The sequence below is a fragment of the Pseudophryne corroboree genome, chromosome 1, assembly GCF_028390025.1.
Source record: "Pseudophryne corroboree isolate aPseCor3 chromosome 1, aPseCor3.hap2, whole genome shotgun sequence".
Taxonomy (NCBI): domain Eukaryota; kingdom Metazoa; phylum Chordata; class Amphibia; order Anura; family Myobatrachidae; genus Pseudophryne; species Pseudophryne corroboree.
In genome coordinates, this window is record NC_086444.1 from 137,630,285 (window position 1) to 137,657,817 (window position 27,533).

General features: G+C 42.6%; 1 protein-coding gene across 1 annotated transcript in view; it reads right to left on the reverse strand.

Moving 5' to 3' along the window:
- Positions 1 to 27,533, reverse strand: part of ADAMTS6 (ADAM metallopeptidase with thrombospondin type 1 motif 6) — a 452,024-nt gene that overhangs the window by 24,345 nt on the left and 400,146 nt on the right. The window contains exons 21-22 of the mRNA XM_063963153.1: positions 7,403 to 7,532; positions 334 to 538 (exon numbers count right to left, since the gene is read on the reverse strand). Coding sequence (XP_063819223.1) covers positions 334 to 538; positions 7,403 to 7,532 — 335 coding nt within the window. The remainder of the gene's footprint in view (positions 1 to 333; positions 539 to 7,402; positions 7,533 to 27,533) is intronic.

The following is a 27,533-nucleotide window of genomic DNA, read 5'->3' on the forward strand; positions in this document are numbered from 1 at the left end:
GGCAAGTGTGCACCCAGCCTTAATTTGTGTTCTAACATTGTACTTTCCAAGTAATGTGGATACACCGTAAACAATTGTTTCATTTATAGAAACAACTTTTTTTTATTAATTTATTTTTAATTGCATCTACAATTAAGCTAATCTCTACATATTAGTGTGCTTCATATTTACTGAAAATGAAATGATCACAGAGTAAACAGGAACAGGCAGACGGATGGAGTGTGTGAAAAGACCATTAAGTTCTTCTCTTTGGATGAATCACAGCTAAAACATTAACTACTGTGCATTGTGACAGAAAGGCTGGCAGTCTGTGACAAAGCATGCCGTTCTTACCTCAGACCAGTCCAAAGCAATCCATTGAGGGGGACAAGACTGATTATTACACGCTTCCTTCTCTATTGGCCGGTGTGTCAAGCAGCTGATGTCGTCCAGCGTCTCCTCTTCAGAAGGTCCGATCCGCCGAATGCAAAGCACTGTGCGTGTGCGCATTCCCCCATCGCAAGTCTTACTGCACTCCGACCAGTCACCGATAAACCACCTAGAGAAAGGAGGACACAAATGTAAAGGAGCTGGGATGTCAAGGCAGTGTCATACAGACTGGCAGAGAAGGATGGAACTTTCCCAAGAAAACATTAGAACATGACTAGGTGAACTTGTCTCATAATTACTTATTCTTTGTTTAATTGTATACGGGCCCATGGACTCACAGTTCTGTTACTTCTCTACACAGGTTATGATCAAACCTCTCTGTCTGCTCTAGGTCATACTCTTAGGGGTGTATTCAATTGGTGTCGGATCCTCTCTGACGGAGAGGATCCGACACTTCACTATTCAATTTACGACTTGAATTGAATAGACCCCATAGAACTTTGCAGATCTTGCCGTGCTCTATCTACAATGGAGTGACACATATCTGAAGCCATTAGGCTACAGCCTTAAGATGGGTTGGGTATGGGTGACCGGCGCTTGGGATCCCGCCGGGCACCATACTGACGCTGGGATCTCAGGGATTATAATGCTGATAGCAGAGAATCCCCTTGCAGGCTCGCTGCGCTCGCCACAGGTTCTATTTCCACTCTATGGGTGTCGTGGATCCCCACGAGTGGGAATAGTCCCTGCTAGTCAGAATGCCGACTGTTGGGTCTGTGAGGGGGCGGGATGTAGTCGTCGGTATTGTGATCATCGGTCTCCTGGCGGTCACATAACTACATCCCCTTAAGATACTGGGGCAGATGTATTAACCTGGAGATGGCATAAGGAAGTGATAAACCAGTGATAAATGCAAGGTGATACACGCACCAGCCAATCAGCTCCACATCCTACATTTGATATCGGCAGAGCGTAGCCAATGAAGTACGTCACGTGTCGTGCGCTGGCTTGGTGGGTATATGTAGTAGGTGATAGGCCAACTGCACACATATCACTCGTTGCTGTCATGGGTAAATGTGGTAATTTATCAGCGTTGTGGTAATTTATCAGCGGGCCAAGGGTGGTAGTATTTCTGAAACAGTGCAGTGTGTGAGCTGTTCGGGAGCTGCTGTGGTGAAGGTGCATCGTCACTGGACAAATGGCATCATTGCGAATAACAGATGTGGAAACTGCGGAGCACCACATGCCACTGATGTGAGAGGTGAACGTCGGCTAGGAAGGTGCGTGAGAGCCGACCGACACACTGCAGTGGAGCAGCTCACTGTAAAAATGAACCTGGGGGCTACCAGACGTGTGTATAAATGACAGTTCAGCAAACCCTGCTGCGTATGGGGCTTTAAAGCGGTTACTCTGGCTATTAGCTGGTGGTCATAATAATGTCACTCGACCGTGTATATTCTTCTATTAGAATGAGTAGGTCTTTAAATTTATCAGTATTTTAAGTGATTATTATTATTTTTTTTTTCTTGCTTATGTATTCAACAGTGATGTCCGCGATTCAAGCTTTGGGTCTCAGGTATGTGCAGGAATCTCAAAATGGTAGGGAAACTTTCATGTCTGCATTTATTTTGTCTACCGTGTATGTACTGGCTGTTTTATGCATGTCTTGTGTTTCCCACTGTCCGGTGCTATGGAGCACTGTGGTGTCTTACACATTTACTGTGACACTAATCTGTGCAATAATCTGAAATGTATATGAAAAAAATCTGTCATGCCGGGAGGGATATAGGTCAGGGTGGGAGAATTGCTTAGGTCACATGACTCTCACTTTGTCAGCGTTCCAGTGCATTCTAGAAACTGAAAAATCAACTGGAGGGCATGTGCATTTTCCAAGAAACGCTAACCTCTGCTCTGACTGCTCAGTATAGAACTTGCCAATAAAATGATATCATTGTCGTGTTCATGTATCACCGGCACAGGATAATGCTGACTGATGACTTCCGTTACACATATAAGGCCTGGCGTGTTCATATTGTCAGCAATATAGCATAAAATTGATTTAACCTTTTCACTGGTAGACAGGTTGTGACTAGGTTCCGTGATGGGTCTCTTATCACAATAAAGGAACAAAGAAAACATGGGAGCAATGCTGTCTAAAATCTGGGAACAAGCCAGAAGTATTACATTTGACATCTATTCTGTCATAGATAATATTTTATATTGTGTTTCTCCAGCTCGTAGATGGAAATGTGTAATAAACAGACTGTCAGCTTTATTCAATGTGTATTAGAGTATAACACTCTTCATTATCAGATGCTGACGGTACCAATGAGAAGGCAGACTGATACTATACTATGGTACTGTGGGGGTAATTCAGACCTGATCGCACGCTGCCGATATTCGCAGCGCAGTGATCAGGTTACTACTGCGCATGCACTGCAATGCGCACGCGCGTTGTACGGGTACAAACAGCGACAATTCCATTCGCACAGCCGTTCGCAAGGAGATTGACAGGAAGAGGGCATTTATGGGAGTCAACTGACCGTTTTCTGGGAGTGGTAGGGAATACATAGGCGTGTCCAGGCGTTTGCAGGGCGGGTGTCTGACGTTAATTCCGGGACCGGACAGGCTGAAGTGATCGCAAGGGCTGAGTAAGTTCAGACCTACTCAGAAACTGCAAAAAACTTTTTCGTCCCGCTCGGCTGCACATGCGATCGCACACTTGCAAAGCGAAAACACACTCCCTCGTGGGCAGCGACTATACGTTTGCACGGCTGCAAAAAGTAGCTAGCGAGCGATCAACTCGGAATGAGGGCCTATGTGCACTGCAGGGAGGGCAGATATAACATGTGCAGAGAGAGATAGATTTGGGTGAGGTGTGTTCAAACTGAAAACTAAATTGCAGTGTAAAAATAAAGCAGCCAGTATTTACCCTGCACAGAAACAAAATAACCCACCCAAACCTAACTCTCCCTGCACATGTTATATCTGCCCCACCTGCACTGCACATAGGGGGTAATTCCAAGTTGATCGCAGCAGGAATTTTTTTAGCAGTTGGGCAAAACCATGTGCACTGCAGGGGAGACAGATATAACATGTGCAGAGAGAGTTAGATTTGGGTGTGGTGTGTTCAATCTGCAACCTAATTTGCAGTGTAAAAATAAAGCAGCCAGTATTTACCCTGCACAGAAATAAAATAACACACCCAAATCTAACTCTTTCTGCACATGTTATATCTCCCTCCCCTGCAGTGCACATTGTTTTGCCCAACTGCTAAAAAAATTCCTGCTGCGATCAACTTGGAATTACCCCCATAGTTTTGCCCAACTGCTAACAAATTTGCTGCTACGATCAGGTCTGAATTACCCCCTGTATGTATTAAACAACGACACATCTGCAGAAACAGCAGCATCTTGTCCAGCCCAGCGCCAGATGCAATGTTACATGTCCAAGATTGTCTTACAGATTCATTGGGAACGTTATTGGAACCATATGATATGGTCACATATTCCAGAATTATTCCTGTAAAATAAAAATTTAAAAGAAATGAGATGTTGCCTTATATTGTACGTAGTGATAATAAGGCATAGTGGGCACCGAGCAGGGTAACTGGGACACACTTCAGTGATTGCCTGAATAGATGACACTATATGTAAGGAGTGCGAGTCCCTGGGGAGAGATTTCTGGCTGCGCACACCTGAGCTAGAGAGAGACGTTGCCCCACTAAGGTTCAAGAGAGGCTGCTTCCAATAAAATGATTCCAAATGTTTCTTGAGACACTTCATCCTTCACATGTGCAAAAGGAGGAATATGGTTTAGCTGGACAGATTTATCATGTTCAGGGACTGTCAAAATCCTCAGCTTTATAAATGGTAAACAGCCTTCAGCTTCAGACAGAAGCACTCCAGCAGAGACCACAATAAATCCTTAAATTAACAACAAAACCTTCTCTGAGACTTAAAGTCAATTCCTTGTTACTACAAAACACATTTTACTCTAGGACCCCAAGGGCCTCTGTTTGTGTGCACTGGACTCAGCCCCTCCCGATACAATCTGTCTCCACAAACATGGATTTTCTTAGTATAATCTTAAAGGGCTTTATAATATATGTACACATGAAGAGTACCTGTCATCTACATGTCTGTAACCATTTTCTGGCTCATTTTTTGTATGGATTTCCCTAATTCCTAGTAAACTGATAATCTGCTTTCTCAGAATACTGATTCAGTCCACATTATGACTGCCTGCATGAGGCACAGTAGGTACAGTATGATACAACAGGACTGCCTGCATGAGGTATGTTAGGTATGATACAATAGGACTGCCTTCATGAGGTAGTTACATAAATTACTAAAACAATTTACCCCAACCTGTTTCCCACCTGTTAATCTATCAATATAAAAACGGATTTACGAAAAATTTCTTTTACATTTTTATTTTACTGTGGTGAATTGCACTGTATGTCCCAGCATAACTCTGGAAGGCCTGGAGCAATTTACACCAAACTTGGTACACATATGACTTACAATCTGGAGAAAAATACTGTGGGGGGTAAGATATGTGACATGTAAAAATCCACAGTTTTCGGGGCCGCTGAGATGAATAGTGACACTCCTGATGCCGTTTCAGTCCAAGTTCAGCCCCCACCAGCATGGGGGGTGAGGAGGGGCAGTGAACTTAAACTTGAAGATTTCCATGCGGGCGAAGCCGTGGGCAAAAAGGTAGTATATATATACACACAAAGATATATATATATATATACACACAAAGATATATATATATATATATATATATATATATATATATATATAGCAAATACCACTGACTCATCTCATCACAAAATCTTCTGAACCATATGACATTTGGACAGTAGCTTGCCTTTGTGACGCAGGCACCCACTAAGAAGGGATTTTTCAAAATTACACCCACATAGGGGTTAAAAGGGGTGAGATGATTATTGGAAATTCCCACCTCACAGAGGAGAGTCATGGTGCCGGCAATACCAAGTCACTGAGGAGGGGGAGCACAATGCTCTGTTCCTGGAAAGCTTGATCGTCAGCAACTGCTTATCTGCTGTGTAAAGGGTACCAACAGCTCTCCCAGTGACCTTAAGTGCTGTGCAAAAATCTTTACCTTTTTACCTCACAGGAGGAGCCCTAAGGAGAGTGAGAAGCTAAGCAAGGAGACCTGGGGCCCATTGAAATAGAGTCAACCTGCAAACCTTATATATTTAACATACAGCAGGCGGAGCTTGGCCTGTCGTCCCAGCATCTACAGCACTGAGCATAGCAGCATCAGAGGCAGGACGGGGCAGAGAAGGAGGCGGATTATTCTCCACATCACCAGCATTTTGACAGCATCAATCCGGGGAAGCTCAGAGGTGCGGCCTGACAAGATTGGCATTATTCTTTACATTCCGTAGTGTAGCACGGGTATTCAGCTAGTAAACTATAAAATGGAGGCTGAGCTTCCATGTAAACAAGCCATTGTGGTAAACTTATGGGACTGTATTGTACTGATCTGGCAAGGTACTATATCATATTCATTACACTTTATAAGCATAAGTAACAAATAAAAAGTATGCAGTCAAAGAGTAAAGTAACAACACTTTTGAAAACACCTACAGGCAGTGGTGGCTTCAGAGGTGGGGCTGCAGCACAGTCCAGAATTCAAATAGGGAAGGCCCACCTACTGCAAGTGACATGTTATATGAAATACGTCTTTTATATATATATATATATATATATATATATTCCTTATTCGACTACGTTTGACCTCAAAAACTGCTGCACTGGAGGTCCCTGCACATAGGAGGGGTTAGGTTCTGGAACCCCACCGTAAAGTGAACATCATGAAACAGAACACTACTTTTTCCCATTGTAACTGCGGGTGGTCTTCAGGTTGCCGACTGTCGGGATCCCGGCGCACAGTATACCGGCGCGGAATCCCGACAGCCGGCATACCGACAGATTTTCTCCCTCGTGGGGGTCCACGACCTCCCTGGAGGGAGAATAAATAGCGTGGCGCGTGTAGCGCGCCACCGTGCCCGCAGCGTGGCGAGCCCGCAAGGGGCTCATTTGCGCTCGCCATGCTGTCGGTATGCCGGCGGTCAGGCTCCCGGCGCCGTTATGCTGGTCACCGGGAGCCCAGCCGCCGGCATACCATACTAAACCCGTAACTGCAGCCATAGGCGTGCTAGATCACTAAGAGGCTTACAACAGTGTAAATGTATAGCAATCTCTACATGGCGCTGTATTCTGGTTGAGCACATCGGGTAGAGAAGAAAACACAGAAAGGACGGAGTATTCGCCGAACACCATGAACATCTATATAACCGAACACCGCCGTATTAGCGCATCACCGTAAAGCAGGGCCCTCCTGTATTTATTCATTTATTTTTTAACTGCAAGATGAACATACTTTCATAAATCATTGCTTTCTACCAATAGTACCAGACCCTGAGTAAATTCTTAACTGCACTAACATAACTTCTCTGTGTCATACAGGTTTTGGGCATTGTTTATCTGTTGGCGTGGGCACATGTTTTTAAGTAAAAAATATATATATGTATATACGTTCTGTGGCCTTAATCACTGAAGTTTTAAAAGGTTAAGTGGGTTGGGGGTTAGGGGGCTAATCACAAGATCAAACTGCCCATTAACGTTAATAGAGGATTCATGGATGGGCCTCTACAGAAAGATACACATGACTAATGACTCTATTGCCCTCTGATTTTTAAAGACTAATTAAACAGTCCACACGAGACCTTATTGTGGATTTATAGTGTAAAGAATTTGCACTACAGAAAAAAAAAATATTTTTAACTCCATTATGGGCCTTTGTGATCGCATTTTCTAGTGGGCACTGAATATTTGTCTGAATTTATAGCAGAGAAACAGGTGACTTGTGTTTTGCAGGTGTTGCTGGAAATACTTCTCTCATGGTGATTAATAACGCTCCCATCTGACTGGTTCCCACATCTCTCTATGGTAGTGATTGTCCATACAGCCTAACAAGAGACTGTGCTACTTACTCAGGTGGACAAAGCTCCGTGTTACAGTCCCTCTGGTTCTCCGGAGGTTTGCTGTCCAAATCACAGTAATTATTCTGCACAACAGAGTTGTCATCCAGTCTTTTACACACCACTTCTTGCTTCTGTATACCTGAAAAACAAGGCTTTTAATCAGATTAAAAACACCACACAATGGTCAAGGTCTGCAGGAACATCATAGTTATGTACCACATTGGCTTTCTGATGCAATCTAGCCAGACAAAGGTCTGTTGTAGTACTTAGGGGTCTATGTACTAAGCATTGGAGAAAGATAAAGTAGACTGAGATAAAGTATTAGCCACTCAGCTCCTAACTGCCATGTAAAATGGCTTATGCTGATTCCCGGGCGCCACAAGGCAGACGGTAATCAGCGTTGGGACTGGCGATACCCGCGATAACCTCATTCTGCCCCAACACTCGCCCGCCTGCACCTCCCGCCCCCCCTGCGCGCTTCCACGCCAGTTTAAAAACACCCTCCCCAGGGTGTGTGTTTAAATTTAAATTTAAAACCCACCACTGAAGGTGTTAAGTGGAATTCATTGTTTTCCTTATGCACAAGAGTTGCTGCAAAGTTAATTGTAAAATATATGAAATATTTTCACTAGATAATTTAGCGACTTATAGATATTGTAGTCTAACCATTACTCAGAGAACATTTATTTAAAGAGAAATATAAAAAAAGAATGAATTTACTCAAGTGAATTAACTACTGTCATAACGGTAATGCGTGTAATAGTGGACACTGTTGTACTTTACCTGTACACACATTAAAACAAACAATTGTGCAGATCTTTCAGACAATAATTTTCCTCAAACATGTAACTCAATAAATATATAATATTATTCTTTTATTTCCAGTGACCAAAGCGCACAAATCTATAATAAACGCATTTCAACTGTGATAAAGAAGCTGTGTAATGGAAACACTGACTTTTCCACTACAGCTTTATTTCATCAGGATGACCGCAGACCAGTAACCATTACATAGCAAAATGTTCATGGCCCTGTCACTGTCTAACAGTGACCTACTCCCCAGTCACAGGCCAGTTTTCCTGGTGTCTCATCAACATACTGCAAATCCCCCACCCCCTCCAAAAAGTCATTTTATACCTGAGACTCCTCCTCCCCTTCCCAGACTGACAGGCAAATGACCTTACAAGTTCCTCACAGCTGCTCTGTTTGATTAACCACATGCTTTCAGCTGTACCAGGCTGGAGACAGGAACTGCACTGAAATTAATCAAGCAAGCAAGACACACATTTCCTATCCTCCAAATGCATGGTTTTCCTAGGCTTACCAGATAAACGCCCCTTGTTCCTTTCTAGCACACAGCCTCTAATGCTACACAACATATACTGCCCAATAGTATGTGTTTCAAAACTTGGACTAAATGCCACTTAAATTCAGTTTTAAATTCAATTATTTTTTGTTTATTTATACAGAGTCCACCAAAGTAGGAAAGAGTTATCACCATGGGGTATTGCATGTATGAGAGATGGACAGAGTATTACGGAATTCTATAAGATGTACAAGTGAATTATCTTGTTGCTGGAGCTAACAGAATGAATGCAGCAGTTGGAACAAGACCAAGATAGGGCACTGGCTAAGGCAGAGCTTGAGAGAAACAGGACAGGATCATAATAGTCGGGGTCAGGGCGGCCAGCAGACAAAGTGAGGTCGGTATACTATACAAATTCTAGATCATTGCTTGTGGCAAACAAGGTGGAATCCAGAAACAGGCCAAGATTGGAAAGCCACAATCTGGGTCACCAACAGAGAACACCACACAGGAACGTTGCTTGAGCTACCAGATATCGTGATGAGAAAGCCGCAGCACTGGTGAGAAATAGGCAATCCAGGAGAGGACACTGCACTAGGTTTCCATAGTGACCAGCCGAGAAGCTGTAAGAGCCCTGACATTAGAGTGCTGTAAGCCAGCAGTCATTGCTAAGTGACAGCCACGAGTGTGTGCTTGACAGGCCAAGTACATGAATGCAGTTATGCAAAGTCACTGGGGATTTGGAAACTCCCATAAGAAAAATGTTTCTTTTTAGTTGGTTTGTCTGTCTCGAACATCAGTAAATGGACATATTTCCATCATGTTAGCATGTTTGTGAAGGTAAAGTCAAATTAAAAGCAGTGAAACCATCAAAAGTTGTTGGGAAAAAAAGAACATTTATAGGCACGGTAAAGCAGTAAACCATTCTCTTCTGAGCAGCTAGATGGAGAAACTGGACAGGTTATTTAGTGCAGACTTACCTAGATCTGAGCGACTGTACTAATGTATAACAGTTGACTAATACAAATACATCACAGCTGTTAAATGCTGGATATGTACAGTACAGTATGGCTATCAGAATAGTCTCCGTGTTTATCAACAAACTTTGGATGCTGCGTTTAACCGTTTTGAAATGATAAAATACAAGCAGGAGCTGGATCTATCGTCTCCTAAATGGCGGAATGTACAGAAAAAATATTAATTACTCACAAACAGTAGTGATATATAGGGGGTGAATCAATTAAATATGAAGGCCGCAATGTGCCATCCCCATCACAGTAATACTATATTTTAATTTGCACCCCATAGAGAAGCCCAGGAGAAGTGGTGATGATATACCTACTCTATATGGTGAATAAAGTATGTATGAGCATGCAGGTACATTTAGCCTAATTGAATTACACCCATAATGCAGTGTTCACATTTATTTAACACATAGTGATGTACAAAATGTGTGTAGTGTGCCGGCCAAATGTAGAACAAGGCAAATATTTCAAAGAACAATTCTGAAAAGGTTACTCATGTGTACTAAGAAACTAATATGCTGTGTGACTCAGCAATGTGTTTGGTGAATAGGTTTTATTTTAGACTGTAAAAGATAAATTTGTTGAGTTAGCAATTGGTGGGCTACAAGGTGCCCCCTACTATAAATAATGAAGCAAATGCCTTCATGTTTGTGACTGGTATAAAACAACAACCTGACAATATAAAATGTCATTCTTGTATGTAAAGTCGAGCTAATCATATGGGTGTGGTATGCATCAGCTCAACACGAGAATGTCAACGCGGTCGTAATGTCAGCATGCAGCATGCCGACAGTGACCATACCGCCATTCATCATGTCTACATAGGTATATCGACACAACATCTGTGATGGCCCAGTGGTCACTTATCCCTTCTTCTTGTAGAGGACATACAGCAGAGGCAATGCTAATATATTTCTTAGAGGACATACAGTAGAGGTAAGGGTGGTATTCTTCATAAAGAACATACAGTAGAGGCAGTGTTTATATTCTTCTTAGAGGACATGTACAGTAGCAGAGGCAGTGCTTATATTCTTCTTAGAGGACAGGTACAGTAGAGGCAGTGCTTATAATCTTCTTAGAGGACTTGTACAGTAGTAGAGGCAGTGCTTATATTCTTCTTAGAGGACATGTACAGTAGAGGCAGTGCTAGTATTCTTCTTAGAGGACATGCACAGTAAACATAGAAACATAGAATTTGACGGCAGATAAGAACCACTTGCCCCATCTAGTCTGCCCCTTTTTTATCTCAACCCTTTTTGAACCTTAATTTTTTGTAAGGATATTCATATGCCCATCCCAAGCATGTTTAAATTGCTCTACAGTTTTAGCCTCTACCACCTCTGATGGGAGGCTATTCCACTTGTCTACTACCCTTTCTGTGAAGTAAGTTTTCCTTAAATTTCCCCTGAACCTGCCTCCCTCCAGTTTTAGTGTATGTCCTCGAGTTCTAATACTCCTCTTCCTTTGAAGAATGTTTCCCTCCTGAACTTTGTTAAAACCTTTGGTATATTTGAAAGTTTCTATCATGTCCCCCCTTTCCCTTCTCTCCTCCAAACTATACATGTTAAGATCTTTTAGCCTTTCCGGGTAAGTTTTGTGATGTAGACCATGCACCATTTTAGTTGCCCTTCTTTGTACACTCTCTAATGTATGTATATCCTTCTGGAGATATGGTCTCCAGAACTGAACACAGTATTCAAGATGCGTCCGTACCAATTTCCTATACAGTGGCATTATCACTTCTTTTTTCCTGCTACTGATTCCTCTCCCTATGCAACCAAGCATCTGACTTGCCTTTCTCATTACTTTGTTGCATTGCTTTCCTGCCTTTAAGTCACTTGAAATAGTGACTCCTAAATCCCTTTCCTCCTCAGTAGTTTCCATTATAGTACCCTTGATACTATATTTAGCCTTTGGGTTTTTGAGACCCAAGTGCATGATTTTGCATTTTTTAGCATTAAACTGTAGTTGCCACGTTCTGGACCATTTTTCAAGCCTAGCTAGGTCATCAATCATTTGTTTTACCCCTCCCGGTGTGTCTACCCTGTTGCAAATCTTTGTATCATCTGCAAAAAGGCATACTTTCCCTTTAATACCATTTGCAATGTCCCCAACAAAGATATTAAAGAGAAATGGTCCGAGTACAGATCCCTGGGGTACTCCACTGGTAACATTTCCTTCCAAAGATTGCACTCCATTTACTACAACTGTCTGTTTCCTATCCTGCAACCAGGTTCTTATCCATTTAACGGTTTTGTAATCCACCCCCACGCTTTCAAGTCTATTTAGCAGTCTGCGATGTGGGACAGTGTCAAATGCCTTGCTGAAGTCTAGATATGCTACATTTACAGCTCCCCCTTGATCTATTATTTTCATCACAGAGTCAAAAAAGTCAATAAGATTTGTTTGGCATGATCTCCCACCAGTAAATCCATGCTGTTTTGGATCCTGTAAGTTGCTTGATTTAAGATATTCCACTACTCTTTCTTTTAATAGTTTTTCCATTACTTTCCCTACTACTAATGTAAGGCTTACTGGTCTGTAGTTACTTGCTTTTTTCTTGCTTCCACTTTTGTACAGTGGAACTACATTTGCTCTTTTCCAGTCCTCTGGAATGGCACCTGTATTTAGTGACTGGTTAAATAATTCTGTTAATGGTGCCACCAGCACATCTTTTAGCTCTTTTAGTATCCTTGGGTCTATCCCATCTGGCCCCATTGATTTTTCCACTTTTAGTTTTGAAAGTTCTGTTAAGACCTTCTCTTCTGTAAATGTAGTTTCATCTACCTTATTTTTATGAATGTCCATGCAGCTTAACTGTGGCCCCCCTTCCCTTCTCCTTCTGTAGTAAATACGGAGCAAAAATAATGATTTAGGTGATCTGCTATTGCCTTGTCTCCCTCCACCAAATTCTCACTCTCTGTCTTAAGTCTTATTATTCCTCCATTTGATTTTTTCCTTTCATTTATATACTTAAAAAAAGTTTTGCCCCCTTTATCTACGGACTGGGCCATTTTCTCCTCAGCTTCTGCCTTTGCACGTCTGATCACTTTCTTAGCATCCTGCCGTCTGTCAAGATACACCTCTTTGTCATTATTATTTTGAGTAGTGGAGGCAGTGCTTATATTCTTCTTAGAGGACATGTACAGTAGTAGAGGCAGTGCTTATATTCTTCTTAGAGGACAGGTACAGTAGTAGAGGCAATGCTTATATTCTTCTTAGAGGACATGTACAGTAGTAGAGGCAGTGCTTAAATTCTTCTTAGAGGACATGTACAGTAGTAGAGGTAATGCTTATATTCTTCTTAGAGTACATGTACAGTAGTTGAAGCAATGCTTATATTCTTTTTAGAGGACAGGTACAGTAGTAGAGGCAGTGCTTATATTCTTCTTAGAGGACATGTACAGTAGTAGAGGTAATGCTTATATTCTTCTTAGAGGACATATACAGTAGTAGAGGCAGTGCTTATATTCTTCTTAGAGGACATATACAGTAGTAGAGGCAGTGCTTATATTCTTCTTAGAGGACAGGTACAGTAGTAGAGGCAGTGCTTATATTCTTCTTAGAGGACATGTACAGTAGTAGAGGTAATGCTTATATTCTTCTTAGAGGACATATACAGTAGTAGAGGCAGTGCTTATATTCATCTTAGAGGACATACACAGTAGTAGAGGCCATGCTTATATTGTTCTTAGTAGAGTAGTAGGTTCTTATTCTTGTACAGTAGTAGGTGCAGTGCTTATATCTTTCTTAGAGTACATGTACAGTAGTAGAGGCAATGATTATATTCTTCTTAGAGGACATATACAGTAGTGAAGGCAGTGCTTATAATCTTCTTAGAGGACAGGTACAGTAGTAGCGGCAGTGCCTATATTGTTCTTAGAGTACATGTACAGTAGTAGAGGCAATGATTATATTCTTCTTAGAGGACAGGTACAGTAGTTATGGCAGTGGTTATATTTTTCTTAGAGGACAGGTACAGTAGTAGAGGCAGTGATTTTATTCTTCTTAGAGGACAGGTACAGTAGTAGAGGTAGTGCTTATATTCTTCTTAGAGGACAGGTACAGTAGTAGAGGAAATGCTTATATTCTTCTTAGAGGACATATACAGTAGTAGGGGCCATGCTTATATTGTTCTTAGTAGAGTAGTAGGTTCTTATTCTTGTACAGTAGAAGAGGCAGTGCTTATATTCTTCTTAGAGTACATGTACAGTAGTAGAGGCAATGATTATATCCTTCTTAGAGGACAGGTACAGTAGTAGAGGCAGTGCTTATATTCTTCTTAGAGGACAGGTACAGTAGTTATGGCAGTGCTTATATTCTTCTTAGAGGACAGGTACAGTAGTAGAGGCAGTGCTTATATTCTTCTTAGAGGACAGGTACAGTAGTAGAGGTAGTGCTTATATTCCTCTTAGAGGACAGGTACAGTAGTAGAGGAAATGCTTATATTCTTCTTAGAGGACATACATAGAGGCAATGCGTATATTCTTTTTAGAGGACATACAGTAGAGATAATGAATATACTCTTCTTAGAGCACATACAGTAGAGGCAATGCGTATACTTTTCTTAGAGGACATACAGTAGAGGAAATGAGTATACTCTTCTTAGAGGACATACAGTAGAGGTAATGCTTATATTCTTCTTAGAGGACATACAGCAGAGGCAAGGGTATTATTCTTCTCAGATTTACATATAGATTTACAATGCTGCATTACAAGAGATCTCAATGAGCTAGAAATGTGCACTCTCACTTTATTATTGTAATATTTGATGGGTGAAACTGTAAATATGATGTGTTGCATAAATCGAGATTTTGGTCCTCCACATTCCATAAACTAATTACTTTTCAAACTAACTGCATATTATTAGTCTCATTTTTCAAATACACAGATTTGGTTTTGTGCCGGCCTACCATTGTACCAGTGCCTACCTTTTGGGAGTCAATTATGTTGGTCACCGGATGCATATCTCCCCTGGCTCCTGCTGGCTTCTAGATTTGACTGACTGTTTTCGGAATTCTACATTTTGTTTACTTCTGGGCAAAGGATCAACTCCGAGATCTCACTATTCCGTGATCAGGACAAAAGGTTAGCTTTATGTTTAGGGATGCTACATATATTGCCATCAAACAGACTTGTTTAATTAATGTCTGGTGTGCACAGGAAGAAATGCTTCCCCCAGATTAGATTAAATCCTTTTCTTACTTATTTTTAATTTTAATATGTTCCCAAAATGTGTGCCTACTGTTGGGTACTTCAAGTATACTGTACAGTGTGGTAGAACGGAATATTTAAGCAATATTATGCTAACAGAACAAGTCACTAAGTTTCCATAAAAGCTAAGCTCATCTCCTGTTCTAAGGCCTCCTTTCCTCTAGAGCTTGTCTGAGACCATGATTTCCCTCCAGATAATCGGAAAAACATTGCTAAATAAATTAATTCAAACTCTCAGGGAAATAATTACAAGCAGCTACACAACAAACACAGAGTTTTTCAATCCACCAGATTTATGGCTTATAATAAAACAGTGTCTTCTTGAAGTCAAAAGTTAAGTGATTATGTGACAGTTTCTCCTGCATGGATAGCAGATGTTCCTCAAAATTCCATCTCAGTTTCCATGACTTAAAATGTAAATTATGGGACACCTTAAACATCCATTTTAAAGGGCAGCCGCAAAAATAAATGTTGGTATAGGATTACAGTTCTGTAGAATAACAATGCCAAAACCTGGTGAATTGTGCATCAATAAAACCATAACAAGCTGGTTTACCCCAGACATTCCTTCAGCCAGCCTCATCAAGTCATGGCATGCTCATCCTTTGGCCAATATCTTTGCCTTCTCAGTGGAAAAAGAGGCTTTAGTATTTTATTTTTTTCCTATATACTAATTTATAAACACAATTTTCATTAAATGAGAGTTTAGGGGCATCATGATGTATCTTCATTTTCTGGACTTCATTTTCTTTCTTTTTTTTCAGCGCTGTCCTTAGGTCGGAATGGAAAAAGTTGCTAATGAATTTAATAGCAACATAAGGGTAAAAATGTGTTTAAAAAAATTTAGACAGTAACATTCAGATGCAGGTAGTGGTTCCATGGCCAATATTTGAAAATATAAAAATTCAATATTCTGTTAAAAAACAGGGGTACAGACGCAAGTAGATTTTATATGTCAACTAGCTATTTTCTTTTTTCAATTTGTAAAGTCTGAAGATTCAGACCTGATCGCTGGGCTGCTAACTTTGCTGTCCTGCGTTCAGATGGTCGCCGCCCAAGGGGGAGTGTAAATTCGCCGTGCAAGTGTGTGATCGCATGTGTACGCAGAGCTGCAAAAATCCAGTGTGTGCAGTCTCTGCGCAGTCCAGGACATACTCCTCCAGTGCGATGAGAATAGGCTGATCGGGGCCGAAGCTGAGGTCACACACCCTCCCTGAAAACGCCTGCATTTTTCCGGACACTACCCGTAAACGGTCAGTTACCAGCCACAAACTGTCAATCACCACAGCAGCGATCAGGTCTGAATCACCCCCAAAGCTTTAGAATGTGCTGTATGGAGTAAGGCTGAACCAGCCCAGTTCGTGTTATCGTGTAGCATAAACCTAAGGTATACATATATGAAAATTATATACCTCTATAAATGTGTTTAAGTGTTTTATAAACAAAGAATGACATGAAACCACAGACTGAATGCTGTACACTATGTATACTGTCGAAGGATTTAAGATGGCCCTGTCAGCCACATATAAACTTGGACTGATGTCTTTAATTCACCCAGGAAAATTCTACAACAGTACAACATCTTGGTGGGAGTTGTATCAAGCCTCGCAGAGAGATGAAGTACCAGCCAATCAGCTCTTCTTAAAATCAGCTCCCTTGTTACAGGCTGCGCTTGAAAAATGACAATTAGAAGCTTATTTGTCGGTACTTTATCTCTCTTGACTTTATCTCTTTCCATGCTTGATACATTCCCCCCCCCCCCCCCCATGAGCTTATTTAAAACTCTGGAGTAATATGCTACAAATATATTGTTATTGCGCATAGAAACATACTGTTGCGAGTGTTTAATACTGTACGTAAAAAAATACAGAGATGGACTATTTTGATTTCCTTACATAACGTCAGAAAATACGAATACACAAATGATGCTGACACTGTATATGTAGAAACGCCTGCAAAAATATCTGTATAAATGGTGATTTATGATGTCTGCTTATAACTGGTGACTTCTGATGTCACATTAATGTTCATTAAGAATAAGTATGTACTGTAAGGAAAACGCCTGCGCTACTGTAAATTAGACTGTATACTGCATGTGATCCAATAAAAGCGCTCGGCTTGCAGCCTTGTACCTTTGATGGTCACAGAACCAGGGCATTAGGGGTGGAGACGTTGAAGGGAGCTCCGCTAAGCCTGACATTGAGCATCTCCTTATGGTACAAGCTGCAGCGGAGCATACAGAGGGGATCGCTGTAGCGGCAGGGTGTTTGCAGAATGTGAGCCTAGCACATGAATGCACCTAGGCAATAACAGTTTCAAACACACAAAAGTGTCACATGTATGAAGACAGGAACAATGGGCCTAATTCGGACCTGATCGTAGCAGCACATTTGTTAGCAAAAGGGCAAGACCATGGGGGTAATTCTGAGTTGATCGCAGCATCAAGTTTGTTAGCAATTGGGCAAAACCATGTGCACTGCAGGTGGGGCAGATATAACATGTGCAGAGAGAGTTAGATTTGGGTGGGTTATTTTGTTTCTGTGCAGGGTAAATACTGGCTGCTTTATTTTTACGCTGCAGTTTAGATTTCAGTTTGAATACACCCCACCCAAATCTAACGCTCTCTGCACATTATATCTGCCCCACCTGCAGTGCACATGGGCCCTCATTCCGAGTTGTTCGCTCGGTAAAAATCTTCACATCGCAGCGATTTTCCGCTTAATGCGCATGCGCAATGTTCGCACTGCGACTGCGCCAAGTAAATTTGCTATGCAGTTACGAATTTTACTCACGGCTTTTTCATCGTTCTGGCGATCGTAATGTGATTGACAGGAAATGGGTGTTACTGGGCGGAAACAGGCCGTTTTATGGGCGTGTGGGAAAAAACGCTACCGTTTCCGGAAAAAACGCAGGAGTGGCCGGAGAAACGGAGGAGTGTCTGGGCGAACGCTGGGTGTGTTTGTGACGTCAAACCAGGAACGACAAGCACTGAACTGATCGCAGATGCCGAGTAAGTCTGAAGCTACTCAGAAACTGCTACGAGGTGTGTAATCGCAATATTGCGAATACATCGTTCGCAATTTTAAGATGCTAAGATTCACTCCCAGTAGGCGGCGGCTTAGCATGAGCAAATCTGCTAAAATCCGCTTGCGAGCGAACAATTCGGAATGACCCCCATGGTTTTGCCCAACTGCTAACAAAATTGCTGCTGCGATCAACTTAGAATTAGGCCCCATGTGCACTGCAGGTGGGGCAGATATAACATGTGCAGAGAGAGACAGATTTGGGTGGGGTGTGTTCAAACTGAAATCTAAATTGCAGTGTAAAAATAAAGCAGCCAGTATTTACCCTGCACAGAAACAATATAACCCACCCAAATCTAACCATCTCTGCACATGTTATATCTGCCCCACCTGCAGTGCACATGGTTTTGCCCATCTGCTAACAAATTTGCTGCTACGATCAGGTCTAAATTAGGCCCAATGACCCCTTGCTCAGAGATGTCTCCTCACTTATAAATGATACTAAACTTTGCAGCATTTTATAAAACACTGCAAGCATAAACAAGAGAAGAGGGGTTCTAACCTGGGTGTAGGGGTTCGGTATGTCTTTTCCACAGTCATGTAAAGCACCATGGGGCAGATGTATTAAGCCTGGAGAAGTGATAAAGCGGTGATAAGTACAAGGTGGTAACGCACCAGCCAATCAGCTTCTAACTGTCATTTTTCAAACCCGTAATGATTGGCTGGTGCGGTATCATCTTCCACTTATCACTGCTTTATCACTAGCTTATTACTTCTCCAGGCTTAATACATCTGCCCCCATTGTTGAAGATGCTAAGCTGGCAGAGTTACAATGCTTTAAACGGCATTATTTGCAAGTAGGCATGCCGTGTTGAACTAACATTGCCCCTGTTCTCATTGTTGACATTATTGGGTTGATTTAATTAGCCGCAAAGGGGTGGTGGTGGTGGGGGGGTTTAGGGCATACTTGCCTACCTGACCCTCTTCATGAGGGAGAAAAGGCTCTGTTCCTGGACTTTCCTGGTAATGTATGATTGCCAACACCTTTCTTATCAATTAACTAGCTCACCACAGGTGATGGCAATCATACATTACCAGGAAAGTCCAGGAACAGAGCATTTTCTCCCTCGTGGAGAGAGTCAGGTAGGCAAGTATGGGTTAGGGCACAGGTTCTCAAACTCGGTCCTCAGGACCCCACACGGTGCATGTTTTGCAGGTCTCCTCACAGAATCACAAGTGACATAATTAGCTCCACCTGTGGACCTTTTAAAATGTGTCAGTGAGTAATTAATACACCTGTGCACCTGCTGGGTTACCTGCAAAACATGCACTGTGTGGGGTCCTGAGGACCGAGTTTGAGAACCACTGGGTTAGGGGCAGCAACCATGTTCCTCTATTTTGTATTTTTTAATAAAGTTTTAGCTATGAATTTGAATAAGAACAGGACAGGCACCTGTTACCATACACTGCTCCACCAACCCACCTATTACACACCTAATTCAGGCATCTACAGCACAGGTTCTCAAACTCGGTCCTCAGGACCCCACACAGTGCATGTTTTCCATGTCTCCTCACAGAATCGCAAGTTAAATAATTAACTCCACCTGTGGACCTTTTAAAATGTGTAGGTAAGTAATTAATAAACCTGTGCACCTGCTGGGTTACCTGCAAAACATGCACTGTGTGGGGTCCTGAGGACCGAGTTTGAGAACCTGTGGGATAGACCATGGGAATCTCCTTTGCAAGGAAGGTTTAAAAATTTTATATGAATATTAAAGTAAACAGAAAATTACTGTATTTGCAATGCACATTACATTAGATTACAGCTGATCTTAACATCTGCTGCTGAGATGACAAGACAACTTGCTTATGTATGCAATTGCATGTAAATTGGATAAATGGACTGGTTTGGCTTTCATTTAACATGATGAAAGCAGATCACACTGAGGCTGTTAAAGCAGAGTACTATCAGATGGGGGATATGCTACATGCAGTTATTGCCGGCAGACACACTGCAGCTGGGAGCAGGATGAGCAGAGTATAAGTGAAAGGCAATATTAATTGTACTACTGCTACCGGTGCTATTGTTGGGTTTTTAAAATAACACAAATAGAAATGGTGGCCCATATTTATCACACAAGAAAAGTTAAGAATTGGGCAAAAACATGTTGCAGGTGGGACAGATGTAACATGTGCAGAGAGAGTTAGATTTGGGTAGGGTGTGTTCAAACTGAAATCTAAATTATAGTGTAAAATTAAAGCAGCCAGTACCGTGCATAAAAACAGTATAACCCACCCAATTGTAAATCTCTCTGCACATGTTACATCTGCCCCACCTGCAGTGCAACATGGTTTTATCCAATTGTTAACCAGTCTGAAGTGGCAATATACTGTGTATATATATATATATATATATATATATATATATATATATACACACGCACACACATACATATGTCCTATATGAGATACATGAGGAAGAAAGCCAAGTTATTATTTTCAAGTCTTAAAAAAACTAAGATGACTTCTACTGTGCTAACAGAGTCCCTACTGCTGAAAAGAGGACATCCTGTAGTTCTATAACACTGTATACACTTTATTAAGGTATGCTGAACTACGGGTAACACACCTATTAGTAATCATTCTTACAATGCCCCCTTTATGTTGTTGAGTTTCCAGATTCTTAATGGCTGGGGTTAGTCTAACTAGTAGCCAATAAGATTATCAGAATGGTCAGATCTGCACCTGTCCACTTACGTTGCGTGTGATGGGGCAGCGTCCGAGTTGGACGGATGCGCAGACAGCGAGTGTTTGCATATAGCACAAGTGCAGATGTGCGTTAATGCGCTTTTGCATATGTCTGTCCTATTGAGAGTCGGGCGGAACGTGGCTGGATCTGTCTTTCTGTAAAATAGGACATTATGGGGTGCAAACAATGTGAGCGCACGGAACCGCCCTGACTTGTGGGTGTGTTGTGGGCCTGTATTAATAGCTCTGTGCGGTTCTGAGTTGCGTGCATGGGGCAGGGAAGCCTGTTTATGACGGATCTCTTGCTCCTAGCATGGGGCTGGTACAAGTGCTGACACTTGCGGCGGATGCACAGCCCCCGCATGAGTCCTACGGATTTTAGCATTAGCACACGGCAGATAAGAGAAGAGACAAAAGCGCCTATATATTTAACATAGTGCATACATTCATAGGGGGGTATTCAATTGTTTGAAAAGTCAGTTGGGTGTCTGTTTTTTCCTATCAGAAAAAAACCAGACACCCAACTGACTTTTCAAGCAATTGAATTCCCCCCCATAATGTTTAACCTGGCAAGCACTACTATATATCTGGTAATGTTTTATATCTATACTATGTACTACAGATGAGTACATTCCCCCCGTGTATTTACCTCTGCTTTAGTACAGAGTTTATACTGATAATCTGTGCCTCATTGTCCCACTCTTACGGCTTGTCTCCTAGTATTACCGATGACTATATTTATGTGTAATCGTCATACAATTCATATGCCTAGAGCTGCATGTCACGGAGTTTCGCCCAATGAATTGCATATGTTCTCTAAACAACAAACATGAAACTGGTAATAACGGTGTGGGTCTGTGGGATTTGCAAGTTCAAATGAGCTGCAGTTTACTTTATCCACTATTATTTCATACCATGTATTTGAGCTACTGAACAGCTGTCCGACGGTCACAACATAAAGAGTCAAAACAATCTGAGCTTCCATTGCTTATAGAAATCCACTAATCTGCAATACCCCAAACAGTCGGCTCTTTGGAAGGAAGCATTATCCCGTCTCGGTATTTTGCCAAAGGTTATAGTTACAAAACAAATAAAGAATTCCATCGGGCCAGTATGCTTTTAGCAAAACGTCACAAAGGAGTCCGAGGCTTAAGGGCCAGCTGCTGGTGTTGTGTCTGTCAAAAATGACAACATGTAACAGTCCCACCCGAGCTATCCTCCTGGTGATGCTGTTCCTGTGCACTGCGGCCTGATGCAGAGTTGTACACAATACCAAATGTGGCCAAATATTGAGATTTTTAGCATACTGCTTATGCATCGCAGCCTGCATACATACAGTTTCTTATATAGCGCAGCATATTCCGCTGCGCTTTACAATTAGAACAACAGTAATAGAACAAGACTGGGTAAAAACAGACAGACTTATGGGGCTCATACATATAACCCGTAGGCCAATTACCAAGGAATCCAGAGACAACCACAGCCTCCCAATCTACACGTGAGCATATATGGTAATTCCTAAGCGACAGTGATGCAGTTTCCATATGGTAAAAGGATAATAAATCTTTGCCAGTCGCTAGAAATAGGGACCTGAGCCCCAGTTATCTTGTCCACTATACTTCATGCACCTGTGCTTCCTTGTATCATACCTCCTGCATGCTAATGAGTGTGTTAAATTACTTTCCTAATATGTTTTATATAAGGTTCAATATTATGCCTAGTTCCCTTACCTGTTATGACTTACATACAGTATAATGCTCAGTTTCCCTTACCTATTATAACTTACAAAACAGTATAGTGCTCAGTTCCACTACTTATTATAACTTGCATAACAGTATAATGCTCAGTTTCCCCTCCTATTATAACTTACATAACAGTATAATGCTCAGTTTCCCCTCCTATTATAACTTACATAACAGTATAATGCTCAGTTTCCCCTCCTATTATAACTTACATAACAGTATAATGCTCAGTTTCCCCTCCTATTATAACTTACATAACAGTATAATGCTCAGTTTCCCCTCCTATTATAACTTACATAACAGTATAATGCTCAGTTTCCCCTCCTATTATAAGTTACATAACAGTATATTGCTCAGGTTCCCATCCTATTATAACTTACATAACAGTATAATGCTCAGTTTCCCATACCTATTATAACTTACATAACAGTATAATACTCAAATTCCCCTCCTATTATAACTTACATAACAGTATAATGCTCAGATTACCATACCTATTATGACTTATGTACAGTATAATGCTCAGTTTCCCTTACCTTTTATAACTTATATACAGTTAAATGATCAGTTTCCCTTACCTATTATGACTTATGCACAATACATTGTAATGCTCAGTTTCTCTTACCTAAAATGACTTATGTACAGTATAATGTTCAGTTTGCCGTATGTATTATGACCTATGTACAGTATGATGCTCAGTTTCACTTACGTATTATACGTATAAAGAAAAATAACGGCGCAAAGTTATCAGAATACAATATTAAGAAATATTAAAGGATCAATTTAAGAAAAAATGCACATAATAATAATAATAATAAACAAATAAAAACAGTTAAAAAAGTATAAGTCTGTCAATCACTGGACATAAATTCATTAACTCAGACCTCTGGGCTTATGAGACTTAAAAGGGCAGTTCAATTAGAACGGCATATAGCCTTATAAAGATGTGTAATCCAGCTCTAGTACATGTATTACTGGCACTGTGGTTGTCCTTAGTAGGATCCTAATTAGCGATGGTCCCAAACTGCTAGGACTTCAACGCAGAGATCACTGGGAACCTTAGACTTGTTCTCTTTCTAAGCATAGTTCTTTTAAGGATGATCCACAGTTACCGGGTTACAAAACCTGAGATGATGCTCGCAGCACCAATTTAACCGGTGAACATAAAAACTTTCTACTGGTCACCATCTTGGATATGATGTATGCACAATATAATGCTCAGGTTCATATTGTACAGTATAATGTTCAGTTTCCCACACCTTGTATGACTTATGCACTGTATTATGCTCTATTCCCTGTACCTATAATAACTTCTGTACAGTATAATGTTCAGTTTTCCTTACATATTATGATTTATGTGCAGTATAATACTTAGTTTCCCTTACCTATTATGATTTCTGTACAGTATAATGTTAATTTTTCCTTACCTATTATGGCTTATGTACAGTAAAATGCTCAGTTTCCTTACCGATTATGACTTAAGTGCAGTATAATGCTCAGTTTCCCTTACCCATAATGACATATAATGTGTAGTTTCCCTATAATGACTTATGTACAGTATAATGCCCAGTTTCCCTGACCCGTTATGACTTATGTACAGTATAATGCTCAGTTTCCTTTACCTATTATGACTTATGTACAGTATAATGCTCGGTTTTCCTTACCTATAATGACTTATGTAAAGTATAATGTTCAGTTCCCCTTACCAATGACTCACAGTATGTACAGTATTATGCTCTGTTTCCCTTACCTTATACTGTGTGTATAGTATTAAGCTAAATGCCCCACTATTTTTACATTCATGTAAGTTTGAACAGGAGAACTTGGGCAGATGAAGATTTTCTTCGCAATATGCTTTATGTCACCATTGTACGGTGCTCAATGTCTTCATGGCACATTATCAATAAACAATAATCATTTTCCCTGCTATAGAATGCTGGCAGTAGTGTCCTTTACTGTCATGAGTGACTAACAAGGCGCCTGCTATCTGTACTGTAAATGCCTACAATCTCATCATCTGAGTGGTCAATGAGGAAGAATAATAAGTAGCATTCTACTCTTTTAGCTTGAATTTGTCACTCAGACAGGATTATTTAGCTTGTCAGAAAAACTGAAAATTAATAATTAAGGGGCCATGTTCTTTATTATCAGAAGACAATGAATTGCTCTACTTACTAGTCCATTCTCACAGGTGCCTAAGCCTTCAAGAGAAACTTCAGGCAACATGCCTTTGTAGACCAAACTCCCAAATAGTAGAATGGCTGAGGTCTCATGCCCACGACCCCCACACTTTGGAAGACAGTTCCCCTCCTCAGTACCTATACAGGACATCTCTACAAGCAAGAGCCTGGAGAATTTGTCAAACAAAGGCTAGGTACACACTTGTATAGACGGGCAATCGGGCGGATGGTTGGACCAAATTCCCATTAGCCTGGACCATGCCCAATTGCCCGTATACACCAGTCCGATGTAATGAAGGATGGAAAGATCACTATTCCATCCTTCATAACAAAGCACCTGGCCTCATGCAATATCTTCTGGTTGGCCATGCAGCATGTCCGACCGGGAGACGTACATATGACCCATGGGAGTGCACTGTAGTGGGTACACACTAGGCTGATATTGGCACGATTTGTCGTGCCAATATCAGCCTAGTGTGCAGTGATCGCAAAATACGCGCTATAGCGCATTTTTACGCGCTACAGGCAGTGAGGGACTCGGTTTTTAAAAATGAGCGGGTCCCGCAGGACGCGCTGTCGCTCACTGCCCTGTGCGCCTCAACCAATAAGGTTCCTCATTGCCTGTTTCTGCATCCAATCGCTGCCGGCAATGTCTCTTCTTCCAATCGCCGCCGACAGCGTCTCCCCAGCCAAGCCCGCCTTAGGCATTCCTCCTCCCTGCCCGCCAGCGTACCGCTCCAGAGACTGCACAACAGGACATGATTTGATTCCTGCTGGTCCTTGCTGGGAATATGGCAGAGACGCTGCAGCGGGCAGCGGGCTAGGATCTCTGCCTCCGGAACTTACTAGCAGCCGGGAACATCGCGGTGACACATGAGGTACAGCAGACACATGAGGGGCAGGGAGACTGTGCTCACTTGTGAGCAGCAAACCCACCTCATCCAGTACACGGCGTCTCTGGCTGCATGTAGTTGTGCTTGTAAGGAGCTAACAGAGGGAGGGAGTAGGCGGGTAACAATGCAAATGGTGGGGTTGGGGCAGTGCCCATCATACACTCCGCTCATACCCCCACTCTGCCCAATATACACCCCCCCCAGTACCCCCATAGTGGACAACATATATCTACCCTCCATACCTGCAGTGTCCAACATATGCATCGCCCATACCCACATGGTGCCAAGCATAACTACACCCCCACAGTGCCCAGCATACACACTCCACAGTGCCCATAACACCCTCCATACCCACACAGTACTCCTTACACACCCTTCATGCCCACACAGTGCCCATAACACCCTCCATTCCCACACAGTGCTCATTATAGACCCTTCATACCCACACTGTGCGCAGCATATGTACACCCCCCACCCACCAGTGCCAATAATAGCGTCCATACCCACACAGTGCACAGCATACACCCCCCCCACCCACCAGTGCCATTAATAGCGTCCATACCCACACAGTGCACAGCATACACACCCCCACCCACCAGTGCCAATAATAGCGTCCATACCCACACAGTGCACAGCATACACCCCCCCCCCACCCACCAGTGCCAATGATAGCGTCCATACCCACACAGTGCACAGCATACACACACCCCACCCACCAGTGCCATTAATAGCGTCCATACCCACACAGTGCACAGCATACACACCCCCACCCACCAGTGCCAATAATAGCGTCCATACCCACACAGTGCACAGCATACACCCCCCCCACCCACCAGTGCCAATGATAGCGTCCATACCCACACAGTGCACAGCATACACCCCCCCCACCCACCAGTGCCATTAATAGCGTCCATACCCACACAGTGCACAGCATACACACCCCCACCCACCAGTGCCAATAATAGCGTCCATACCCACACAGTGCACAGCATACACACCCCCACCCACCAGTGCCATTAATAGCGTCCATACCCACACAGTGCACAGCATACACACCCCCACCCACCAGTGCCAATAATAGCGTCCATACCCACACAGTGCACAGCATACACACCCCCACCCACCAGTGCCAATAATAGCGTCCATACCCACACAGTGCGCAGCATACACCCCCCCACCCACCAGTGCCAATAATAGCGTCCATACCCACACAGTGCACAGCATACACACACCCCACCCACCAGTGCCAATAATAGCGTCCATACCCACACAGTGCACAGCATACACACCCCCACCCACCAGTGCCAATAATAGCGTCCATACCCACACAGTGCACAGCATACACACCCCCACCCACCAGTGCCAATAATAGCGTCCATACCCACACAGTGCACAGCATACACACCCCTCAGTGCATCTAATACCCTCCATACGCAAATGGTACACCCCCACAGTGGCCATAACACCCTCCCTATCTACACAGTGCTTATTATACACCCTTCATGCCCACACACTGACCAGCATACACACCCCACAGGGGAACAGTACTAAATCCCGCTGGACAGGATCCGGGCGGTCGAAATACTGACGCCGGAATCCCGACCACACAATCCTGACAGGGGTGACGAGCGGAACGCAGCCCCTTGCGGGCTCGCTGCGCTCGCCACGCTGTGGGCACGGTGCCTCGCTGCGCTCGCCACACAAATTTATTCTCCCTCTATGGGTATTGTGGACACCCACAGAGGGAGAATATGTCGGGATTGTGCCGGTCGGGATTCCGGCGACGGTATTTCGACCGCCAGGATTCCGTCCGGCGGGATCTTGACCGCATACCCCCACAGTGCCTATAATACCTTCCATACCCAGATGATACACCCCCACAGTGGCCATAACACCCTCCATACCCACACAGTGCTCATTATACACCCTTCAAGCCCACACCATGCACCGCTTTGTGTACACTCCCCACAGTGCCCAGCATACACACCCCACAGTTCCCATAACACCCT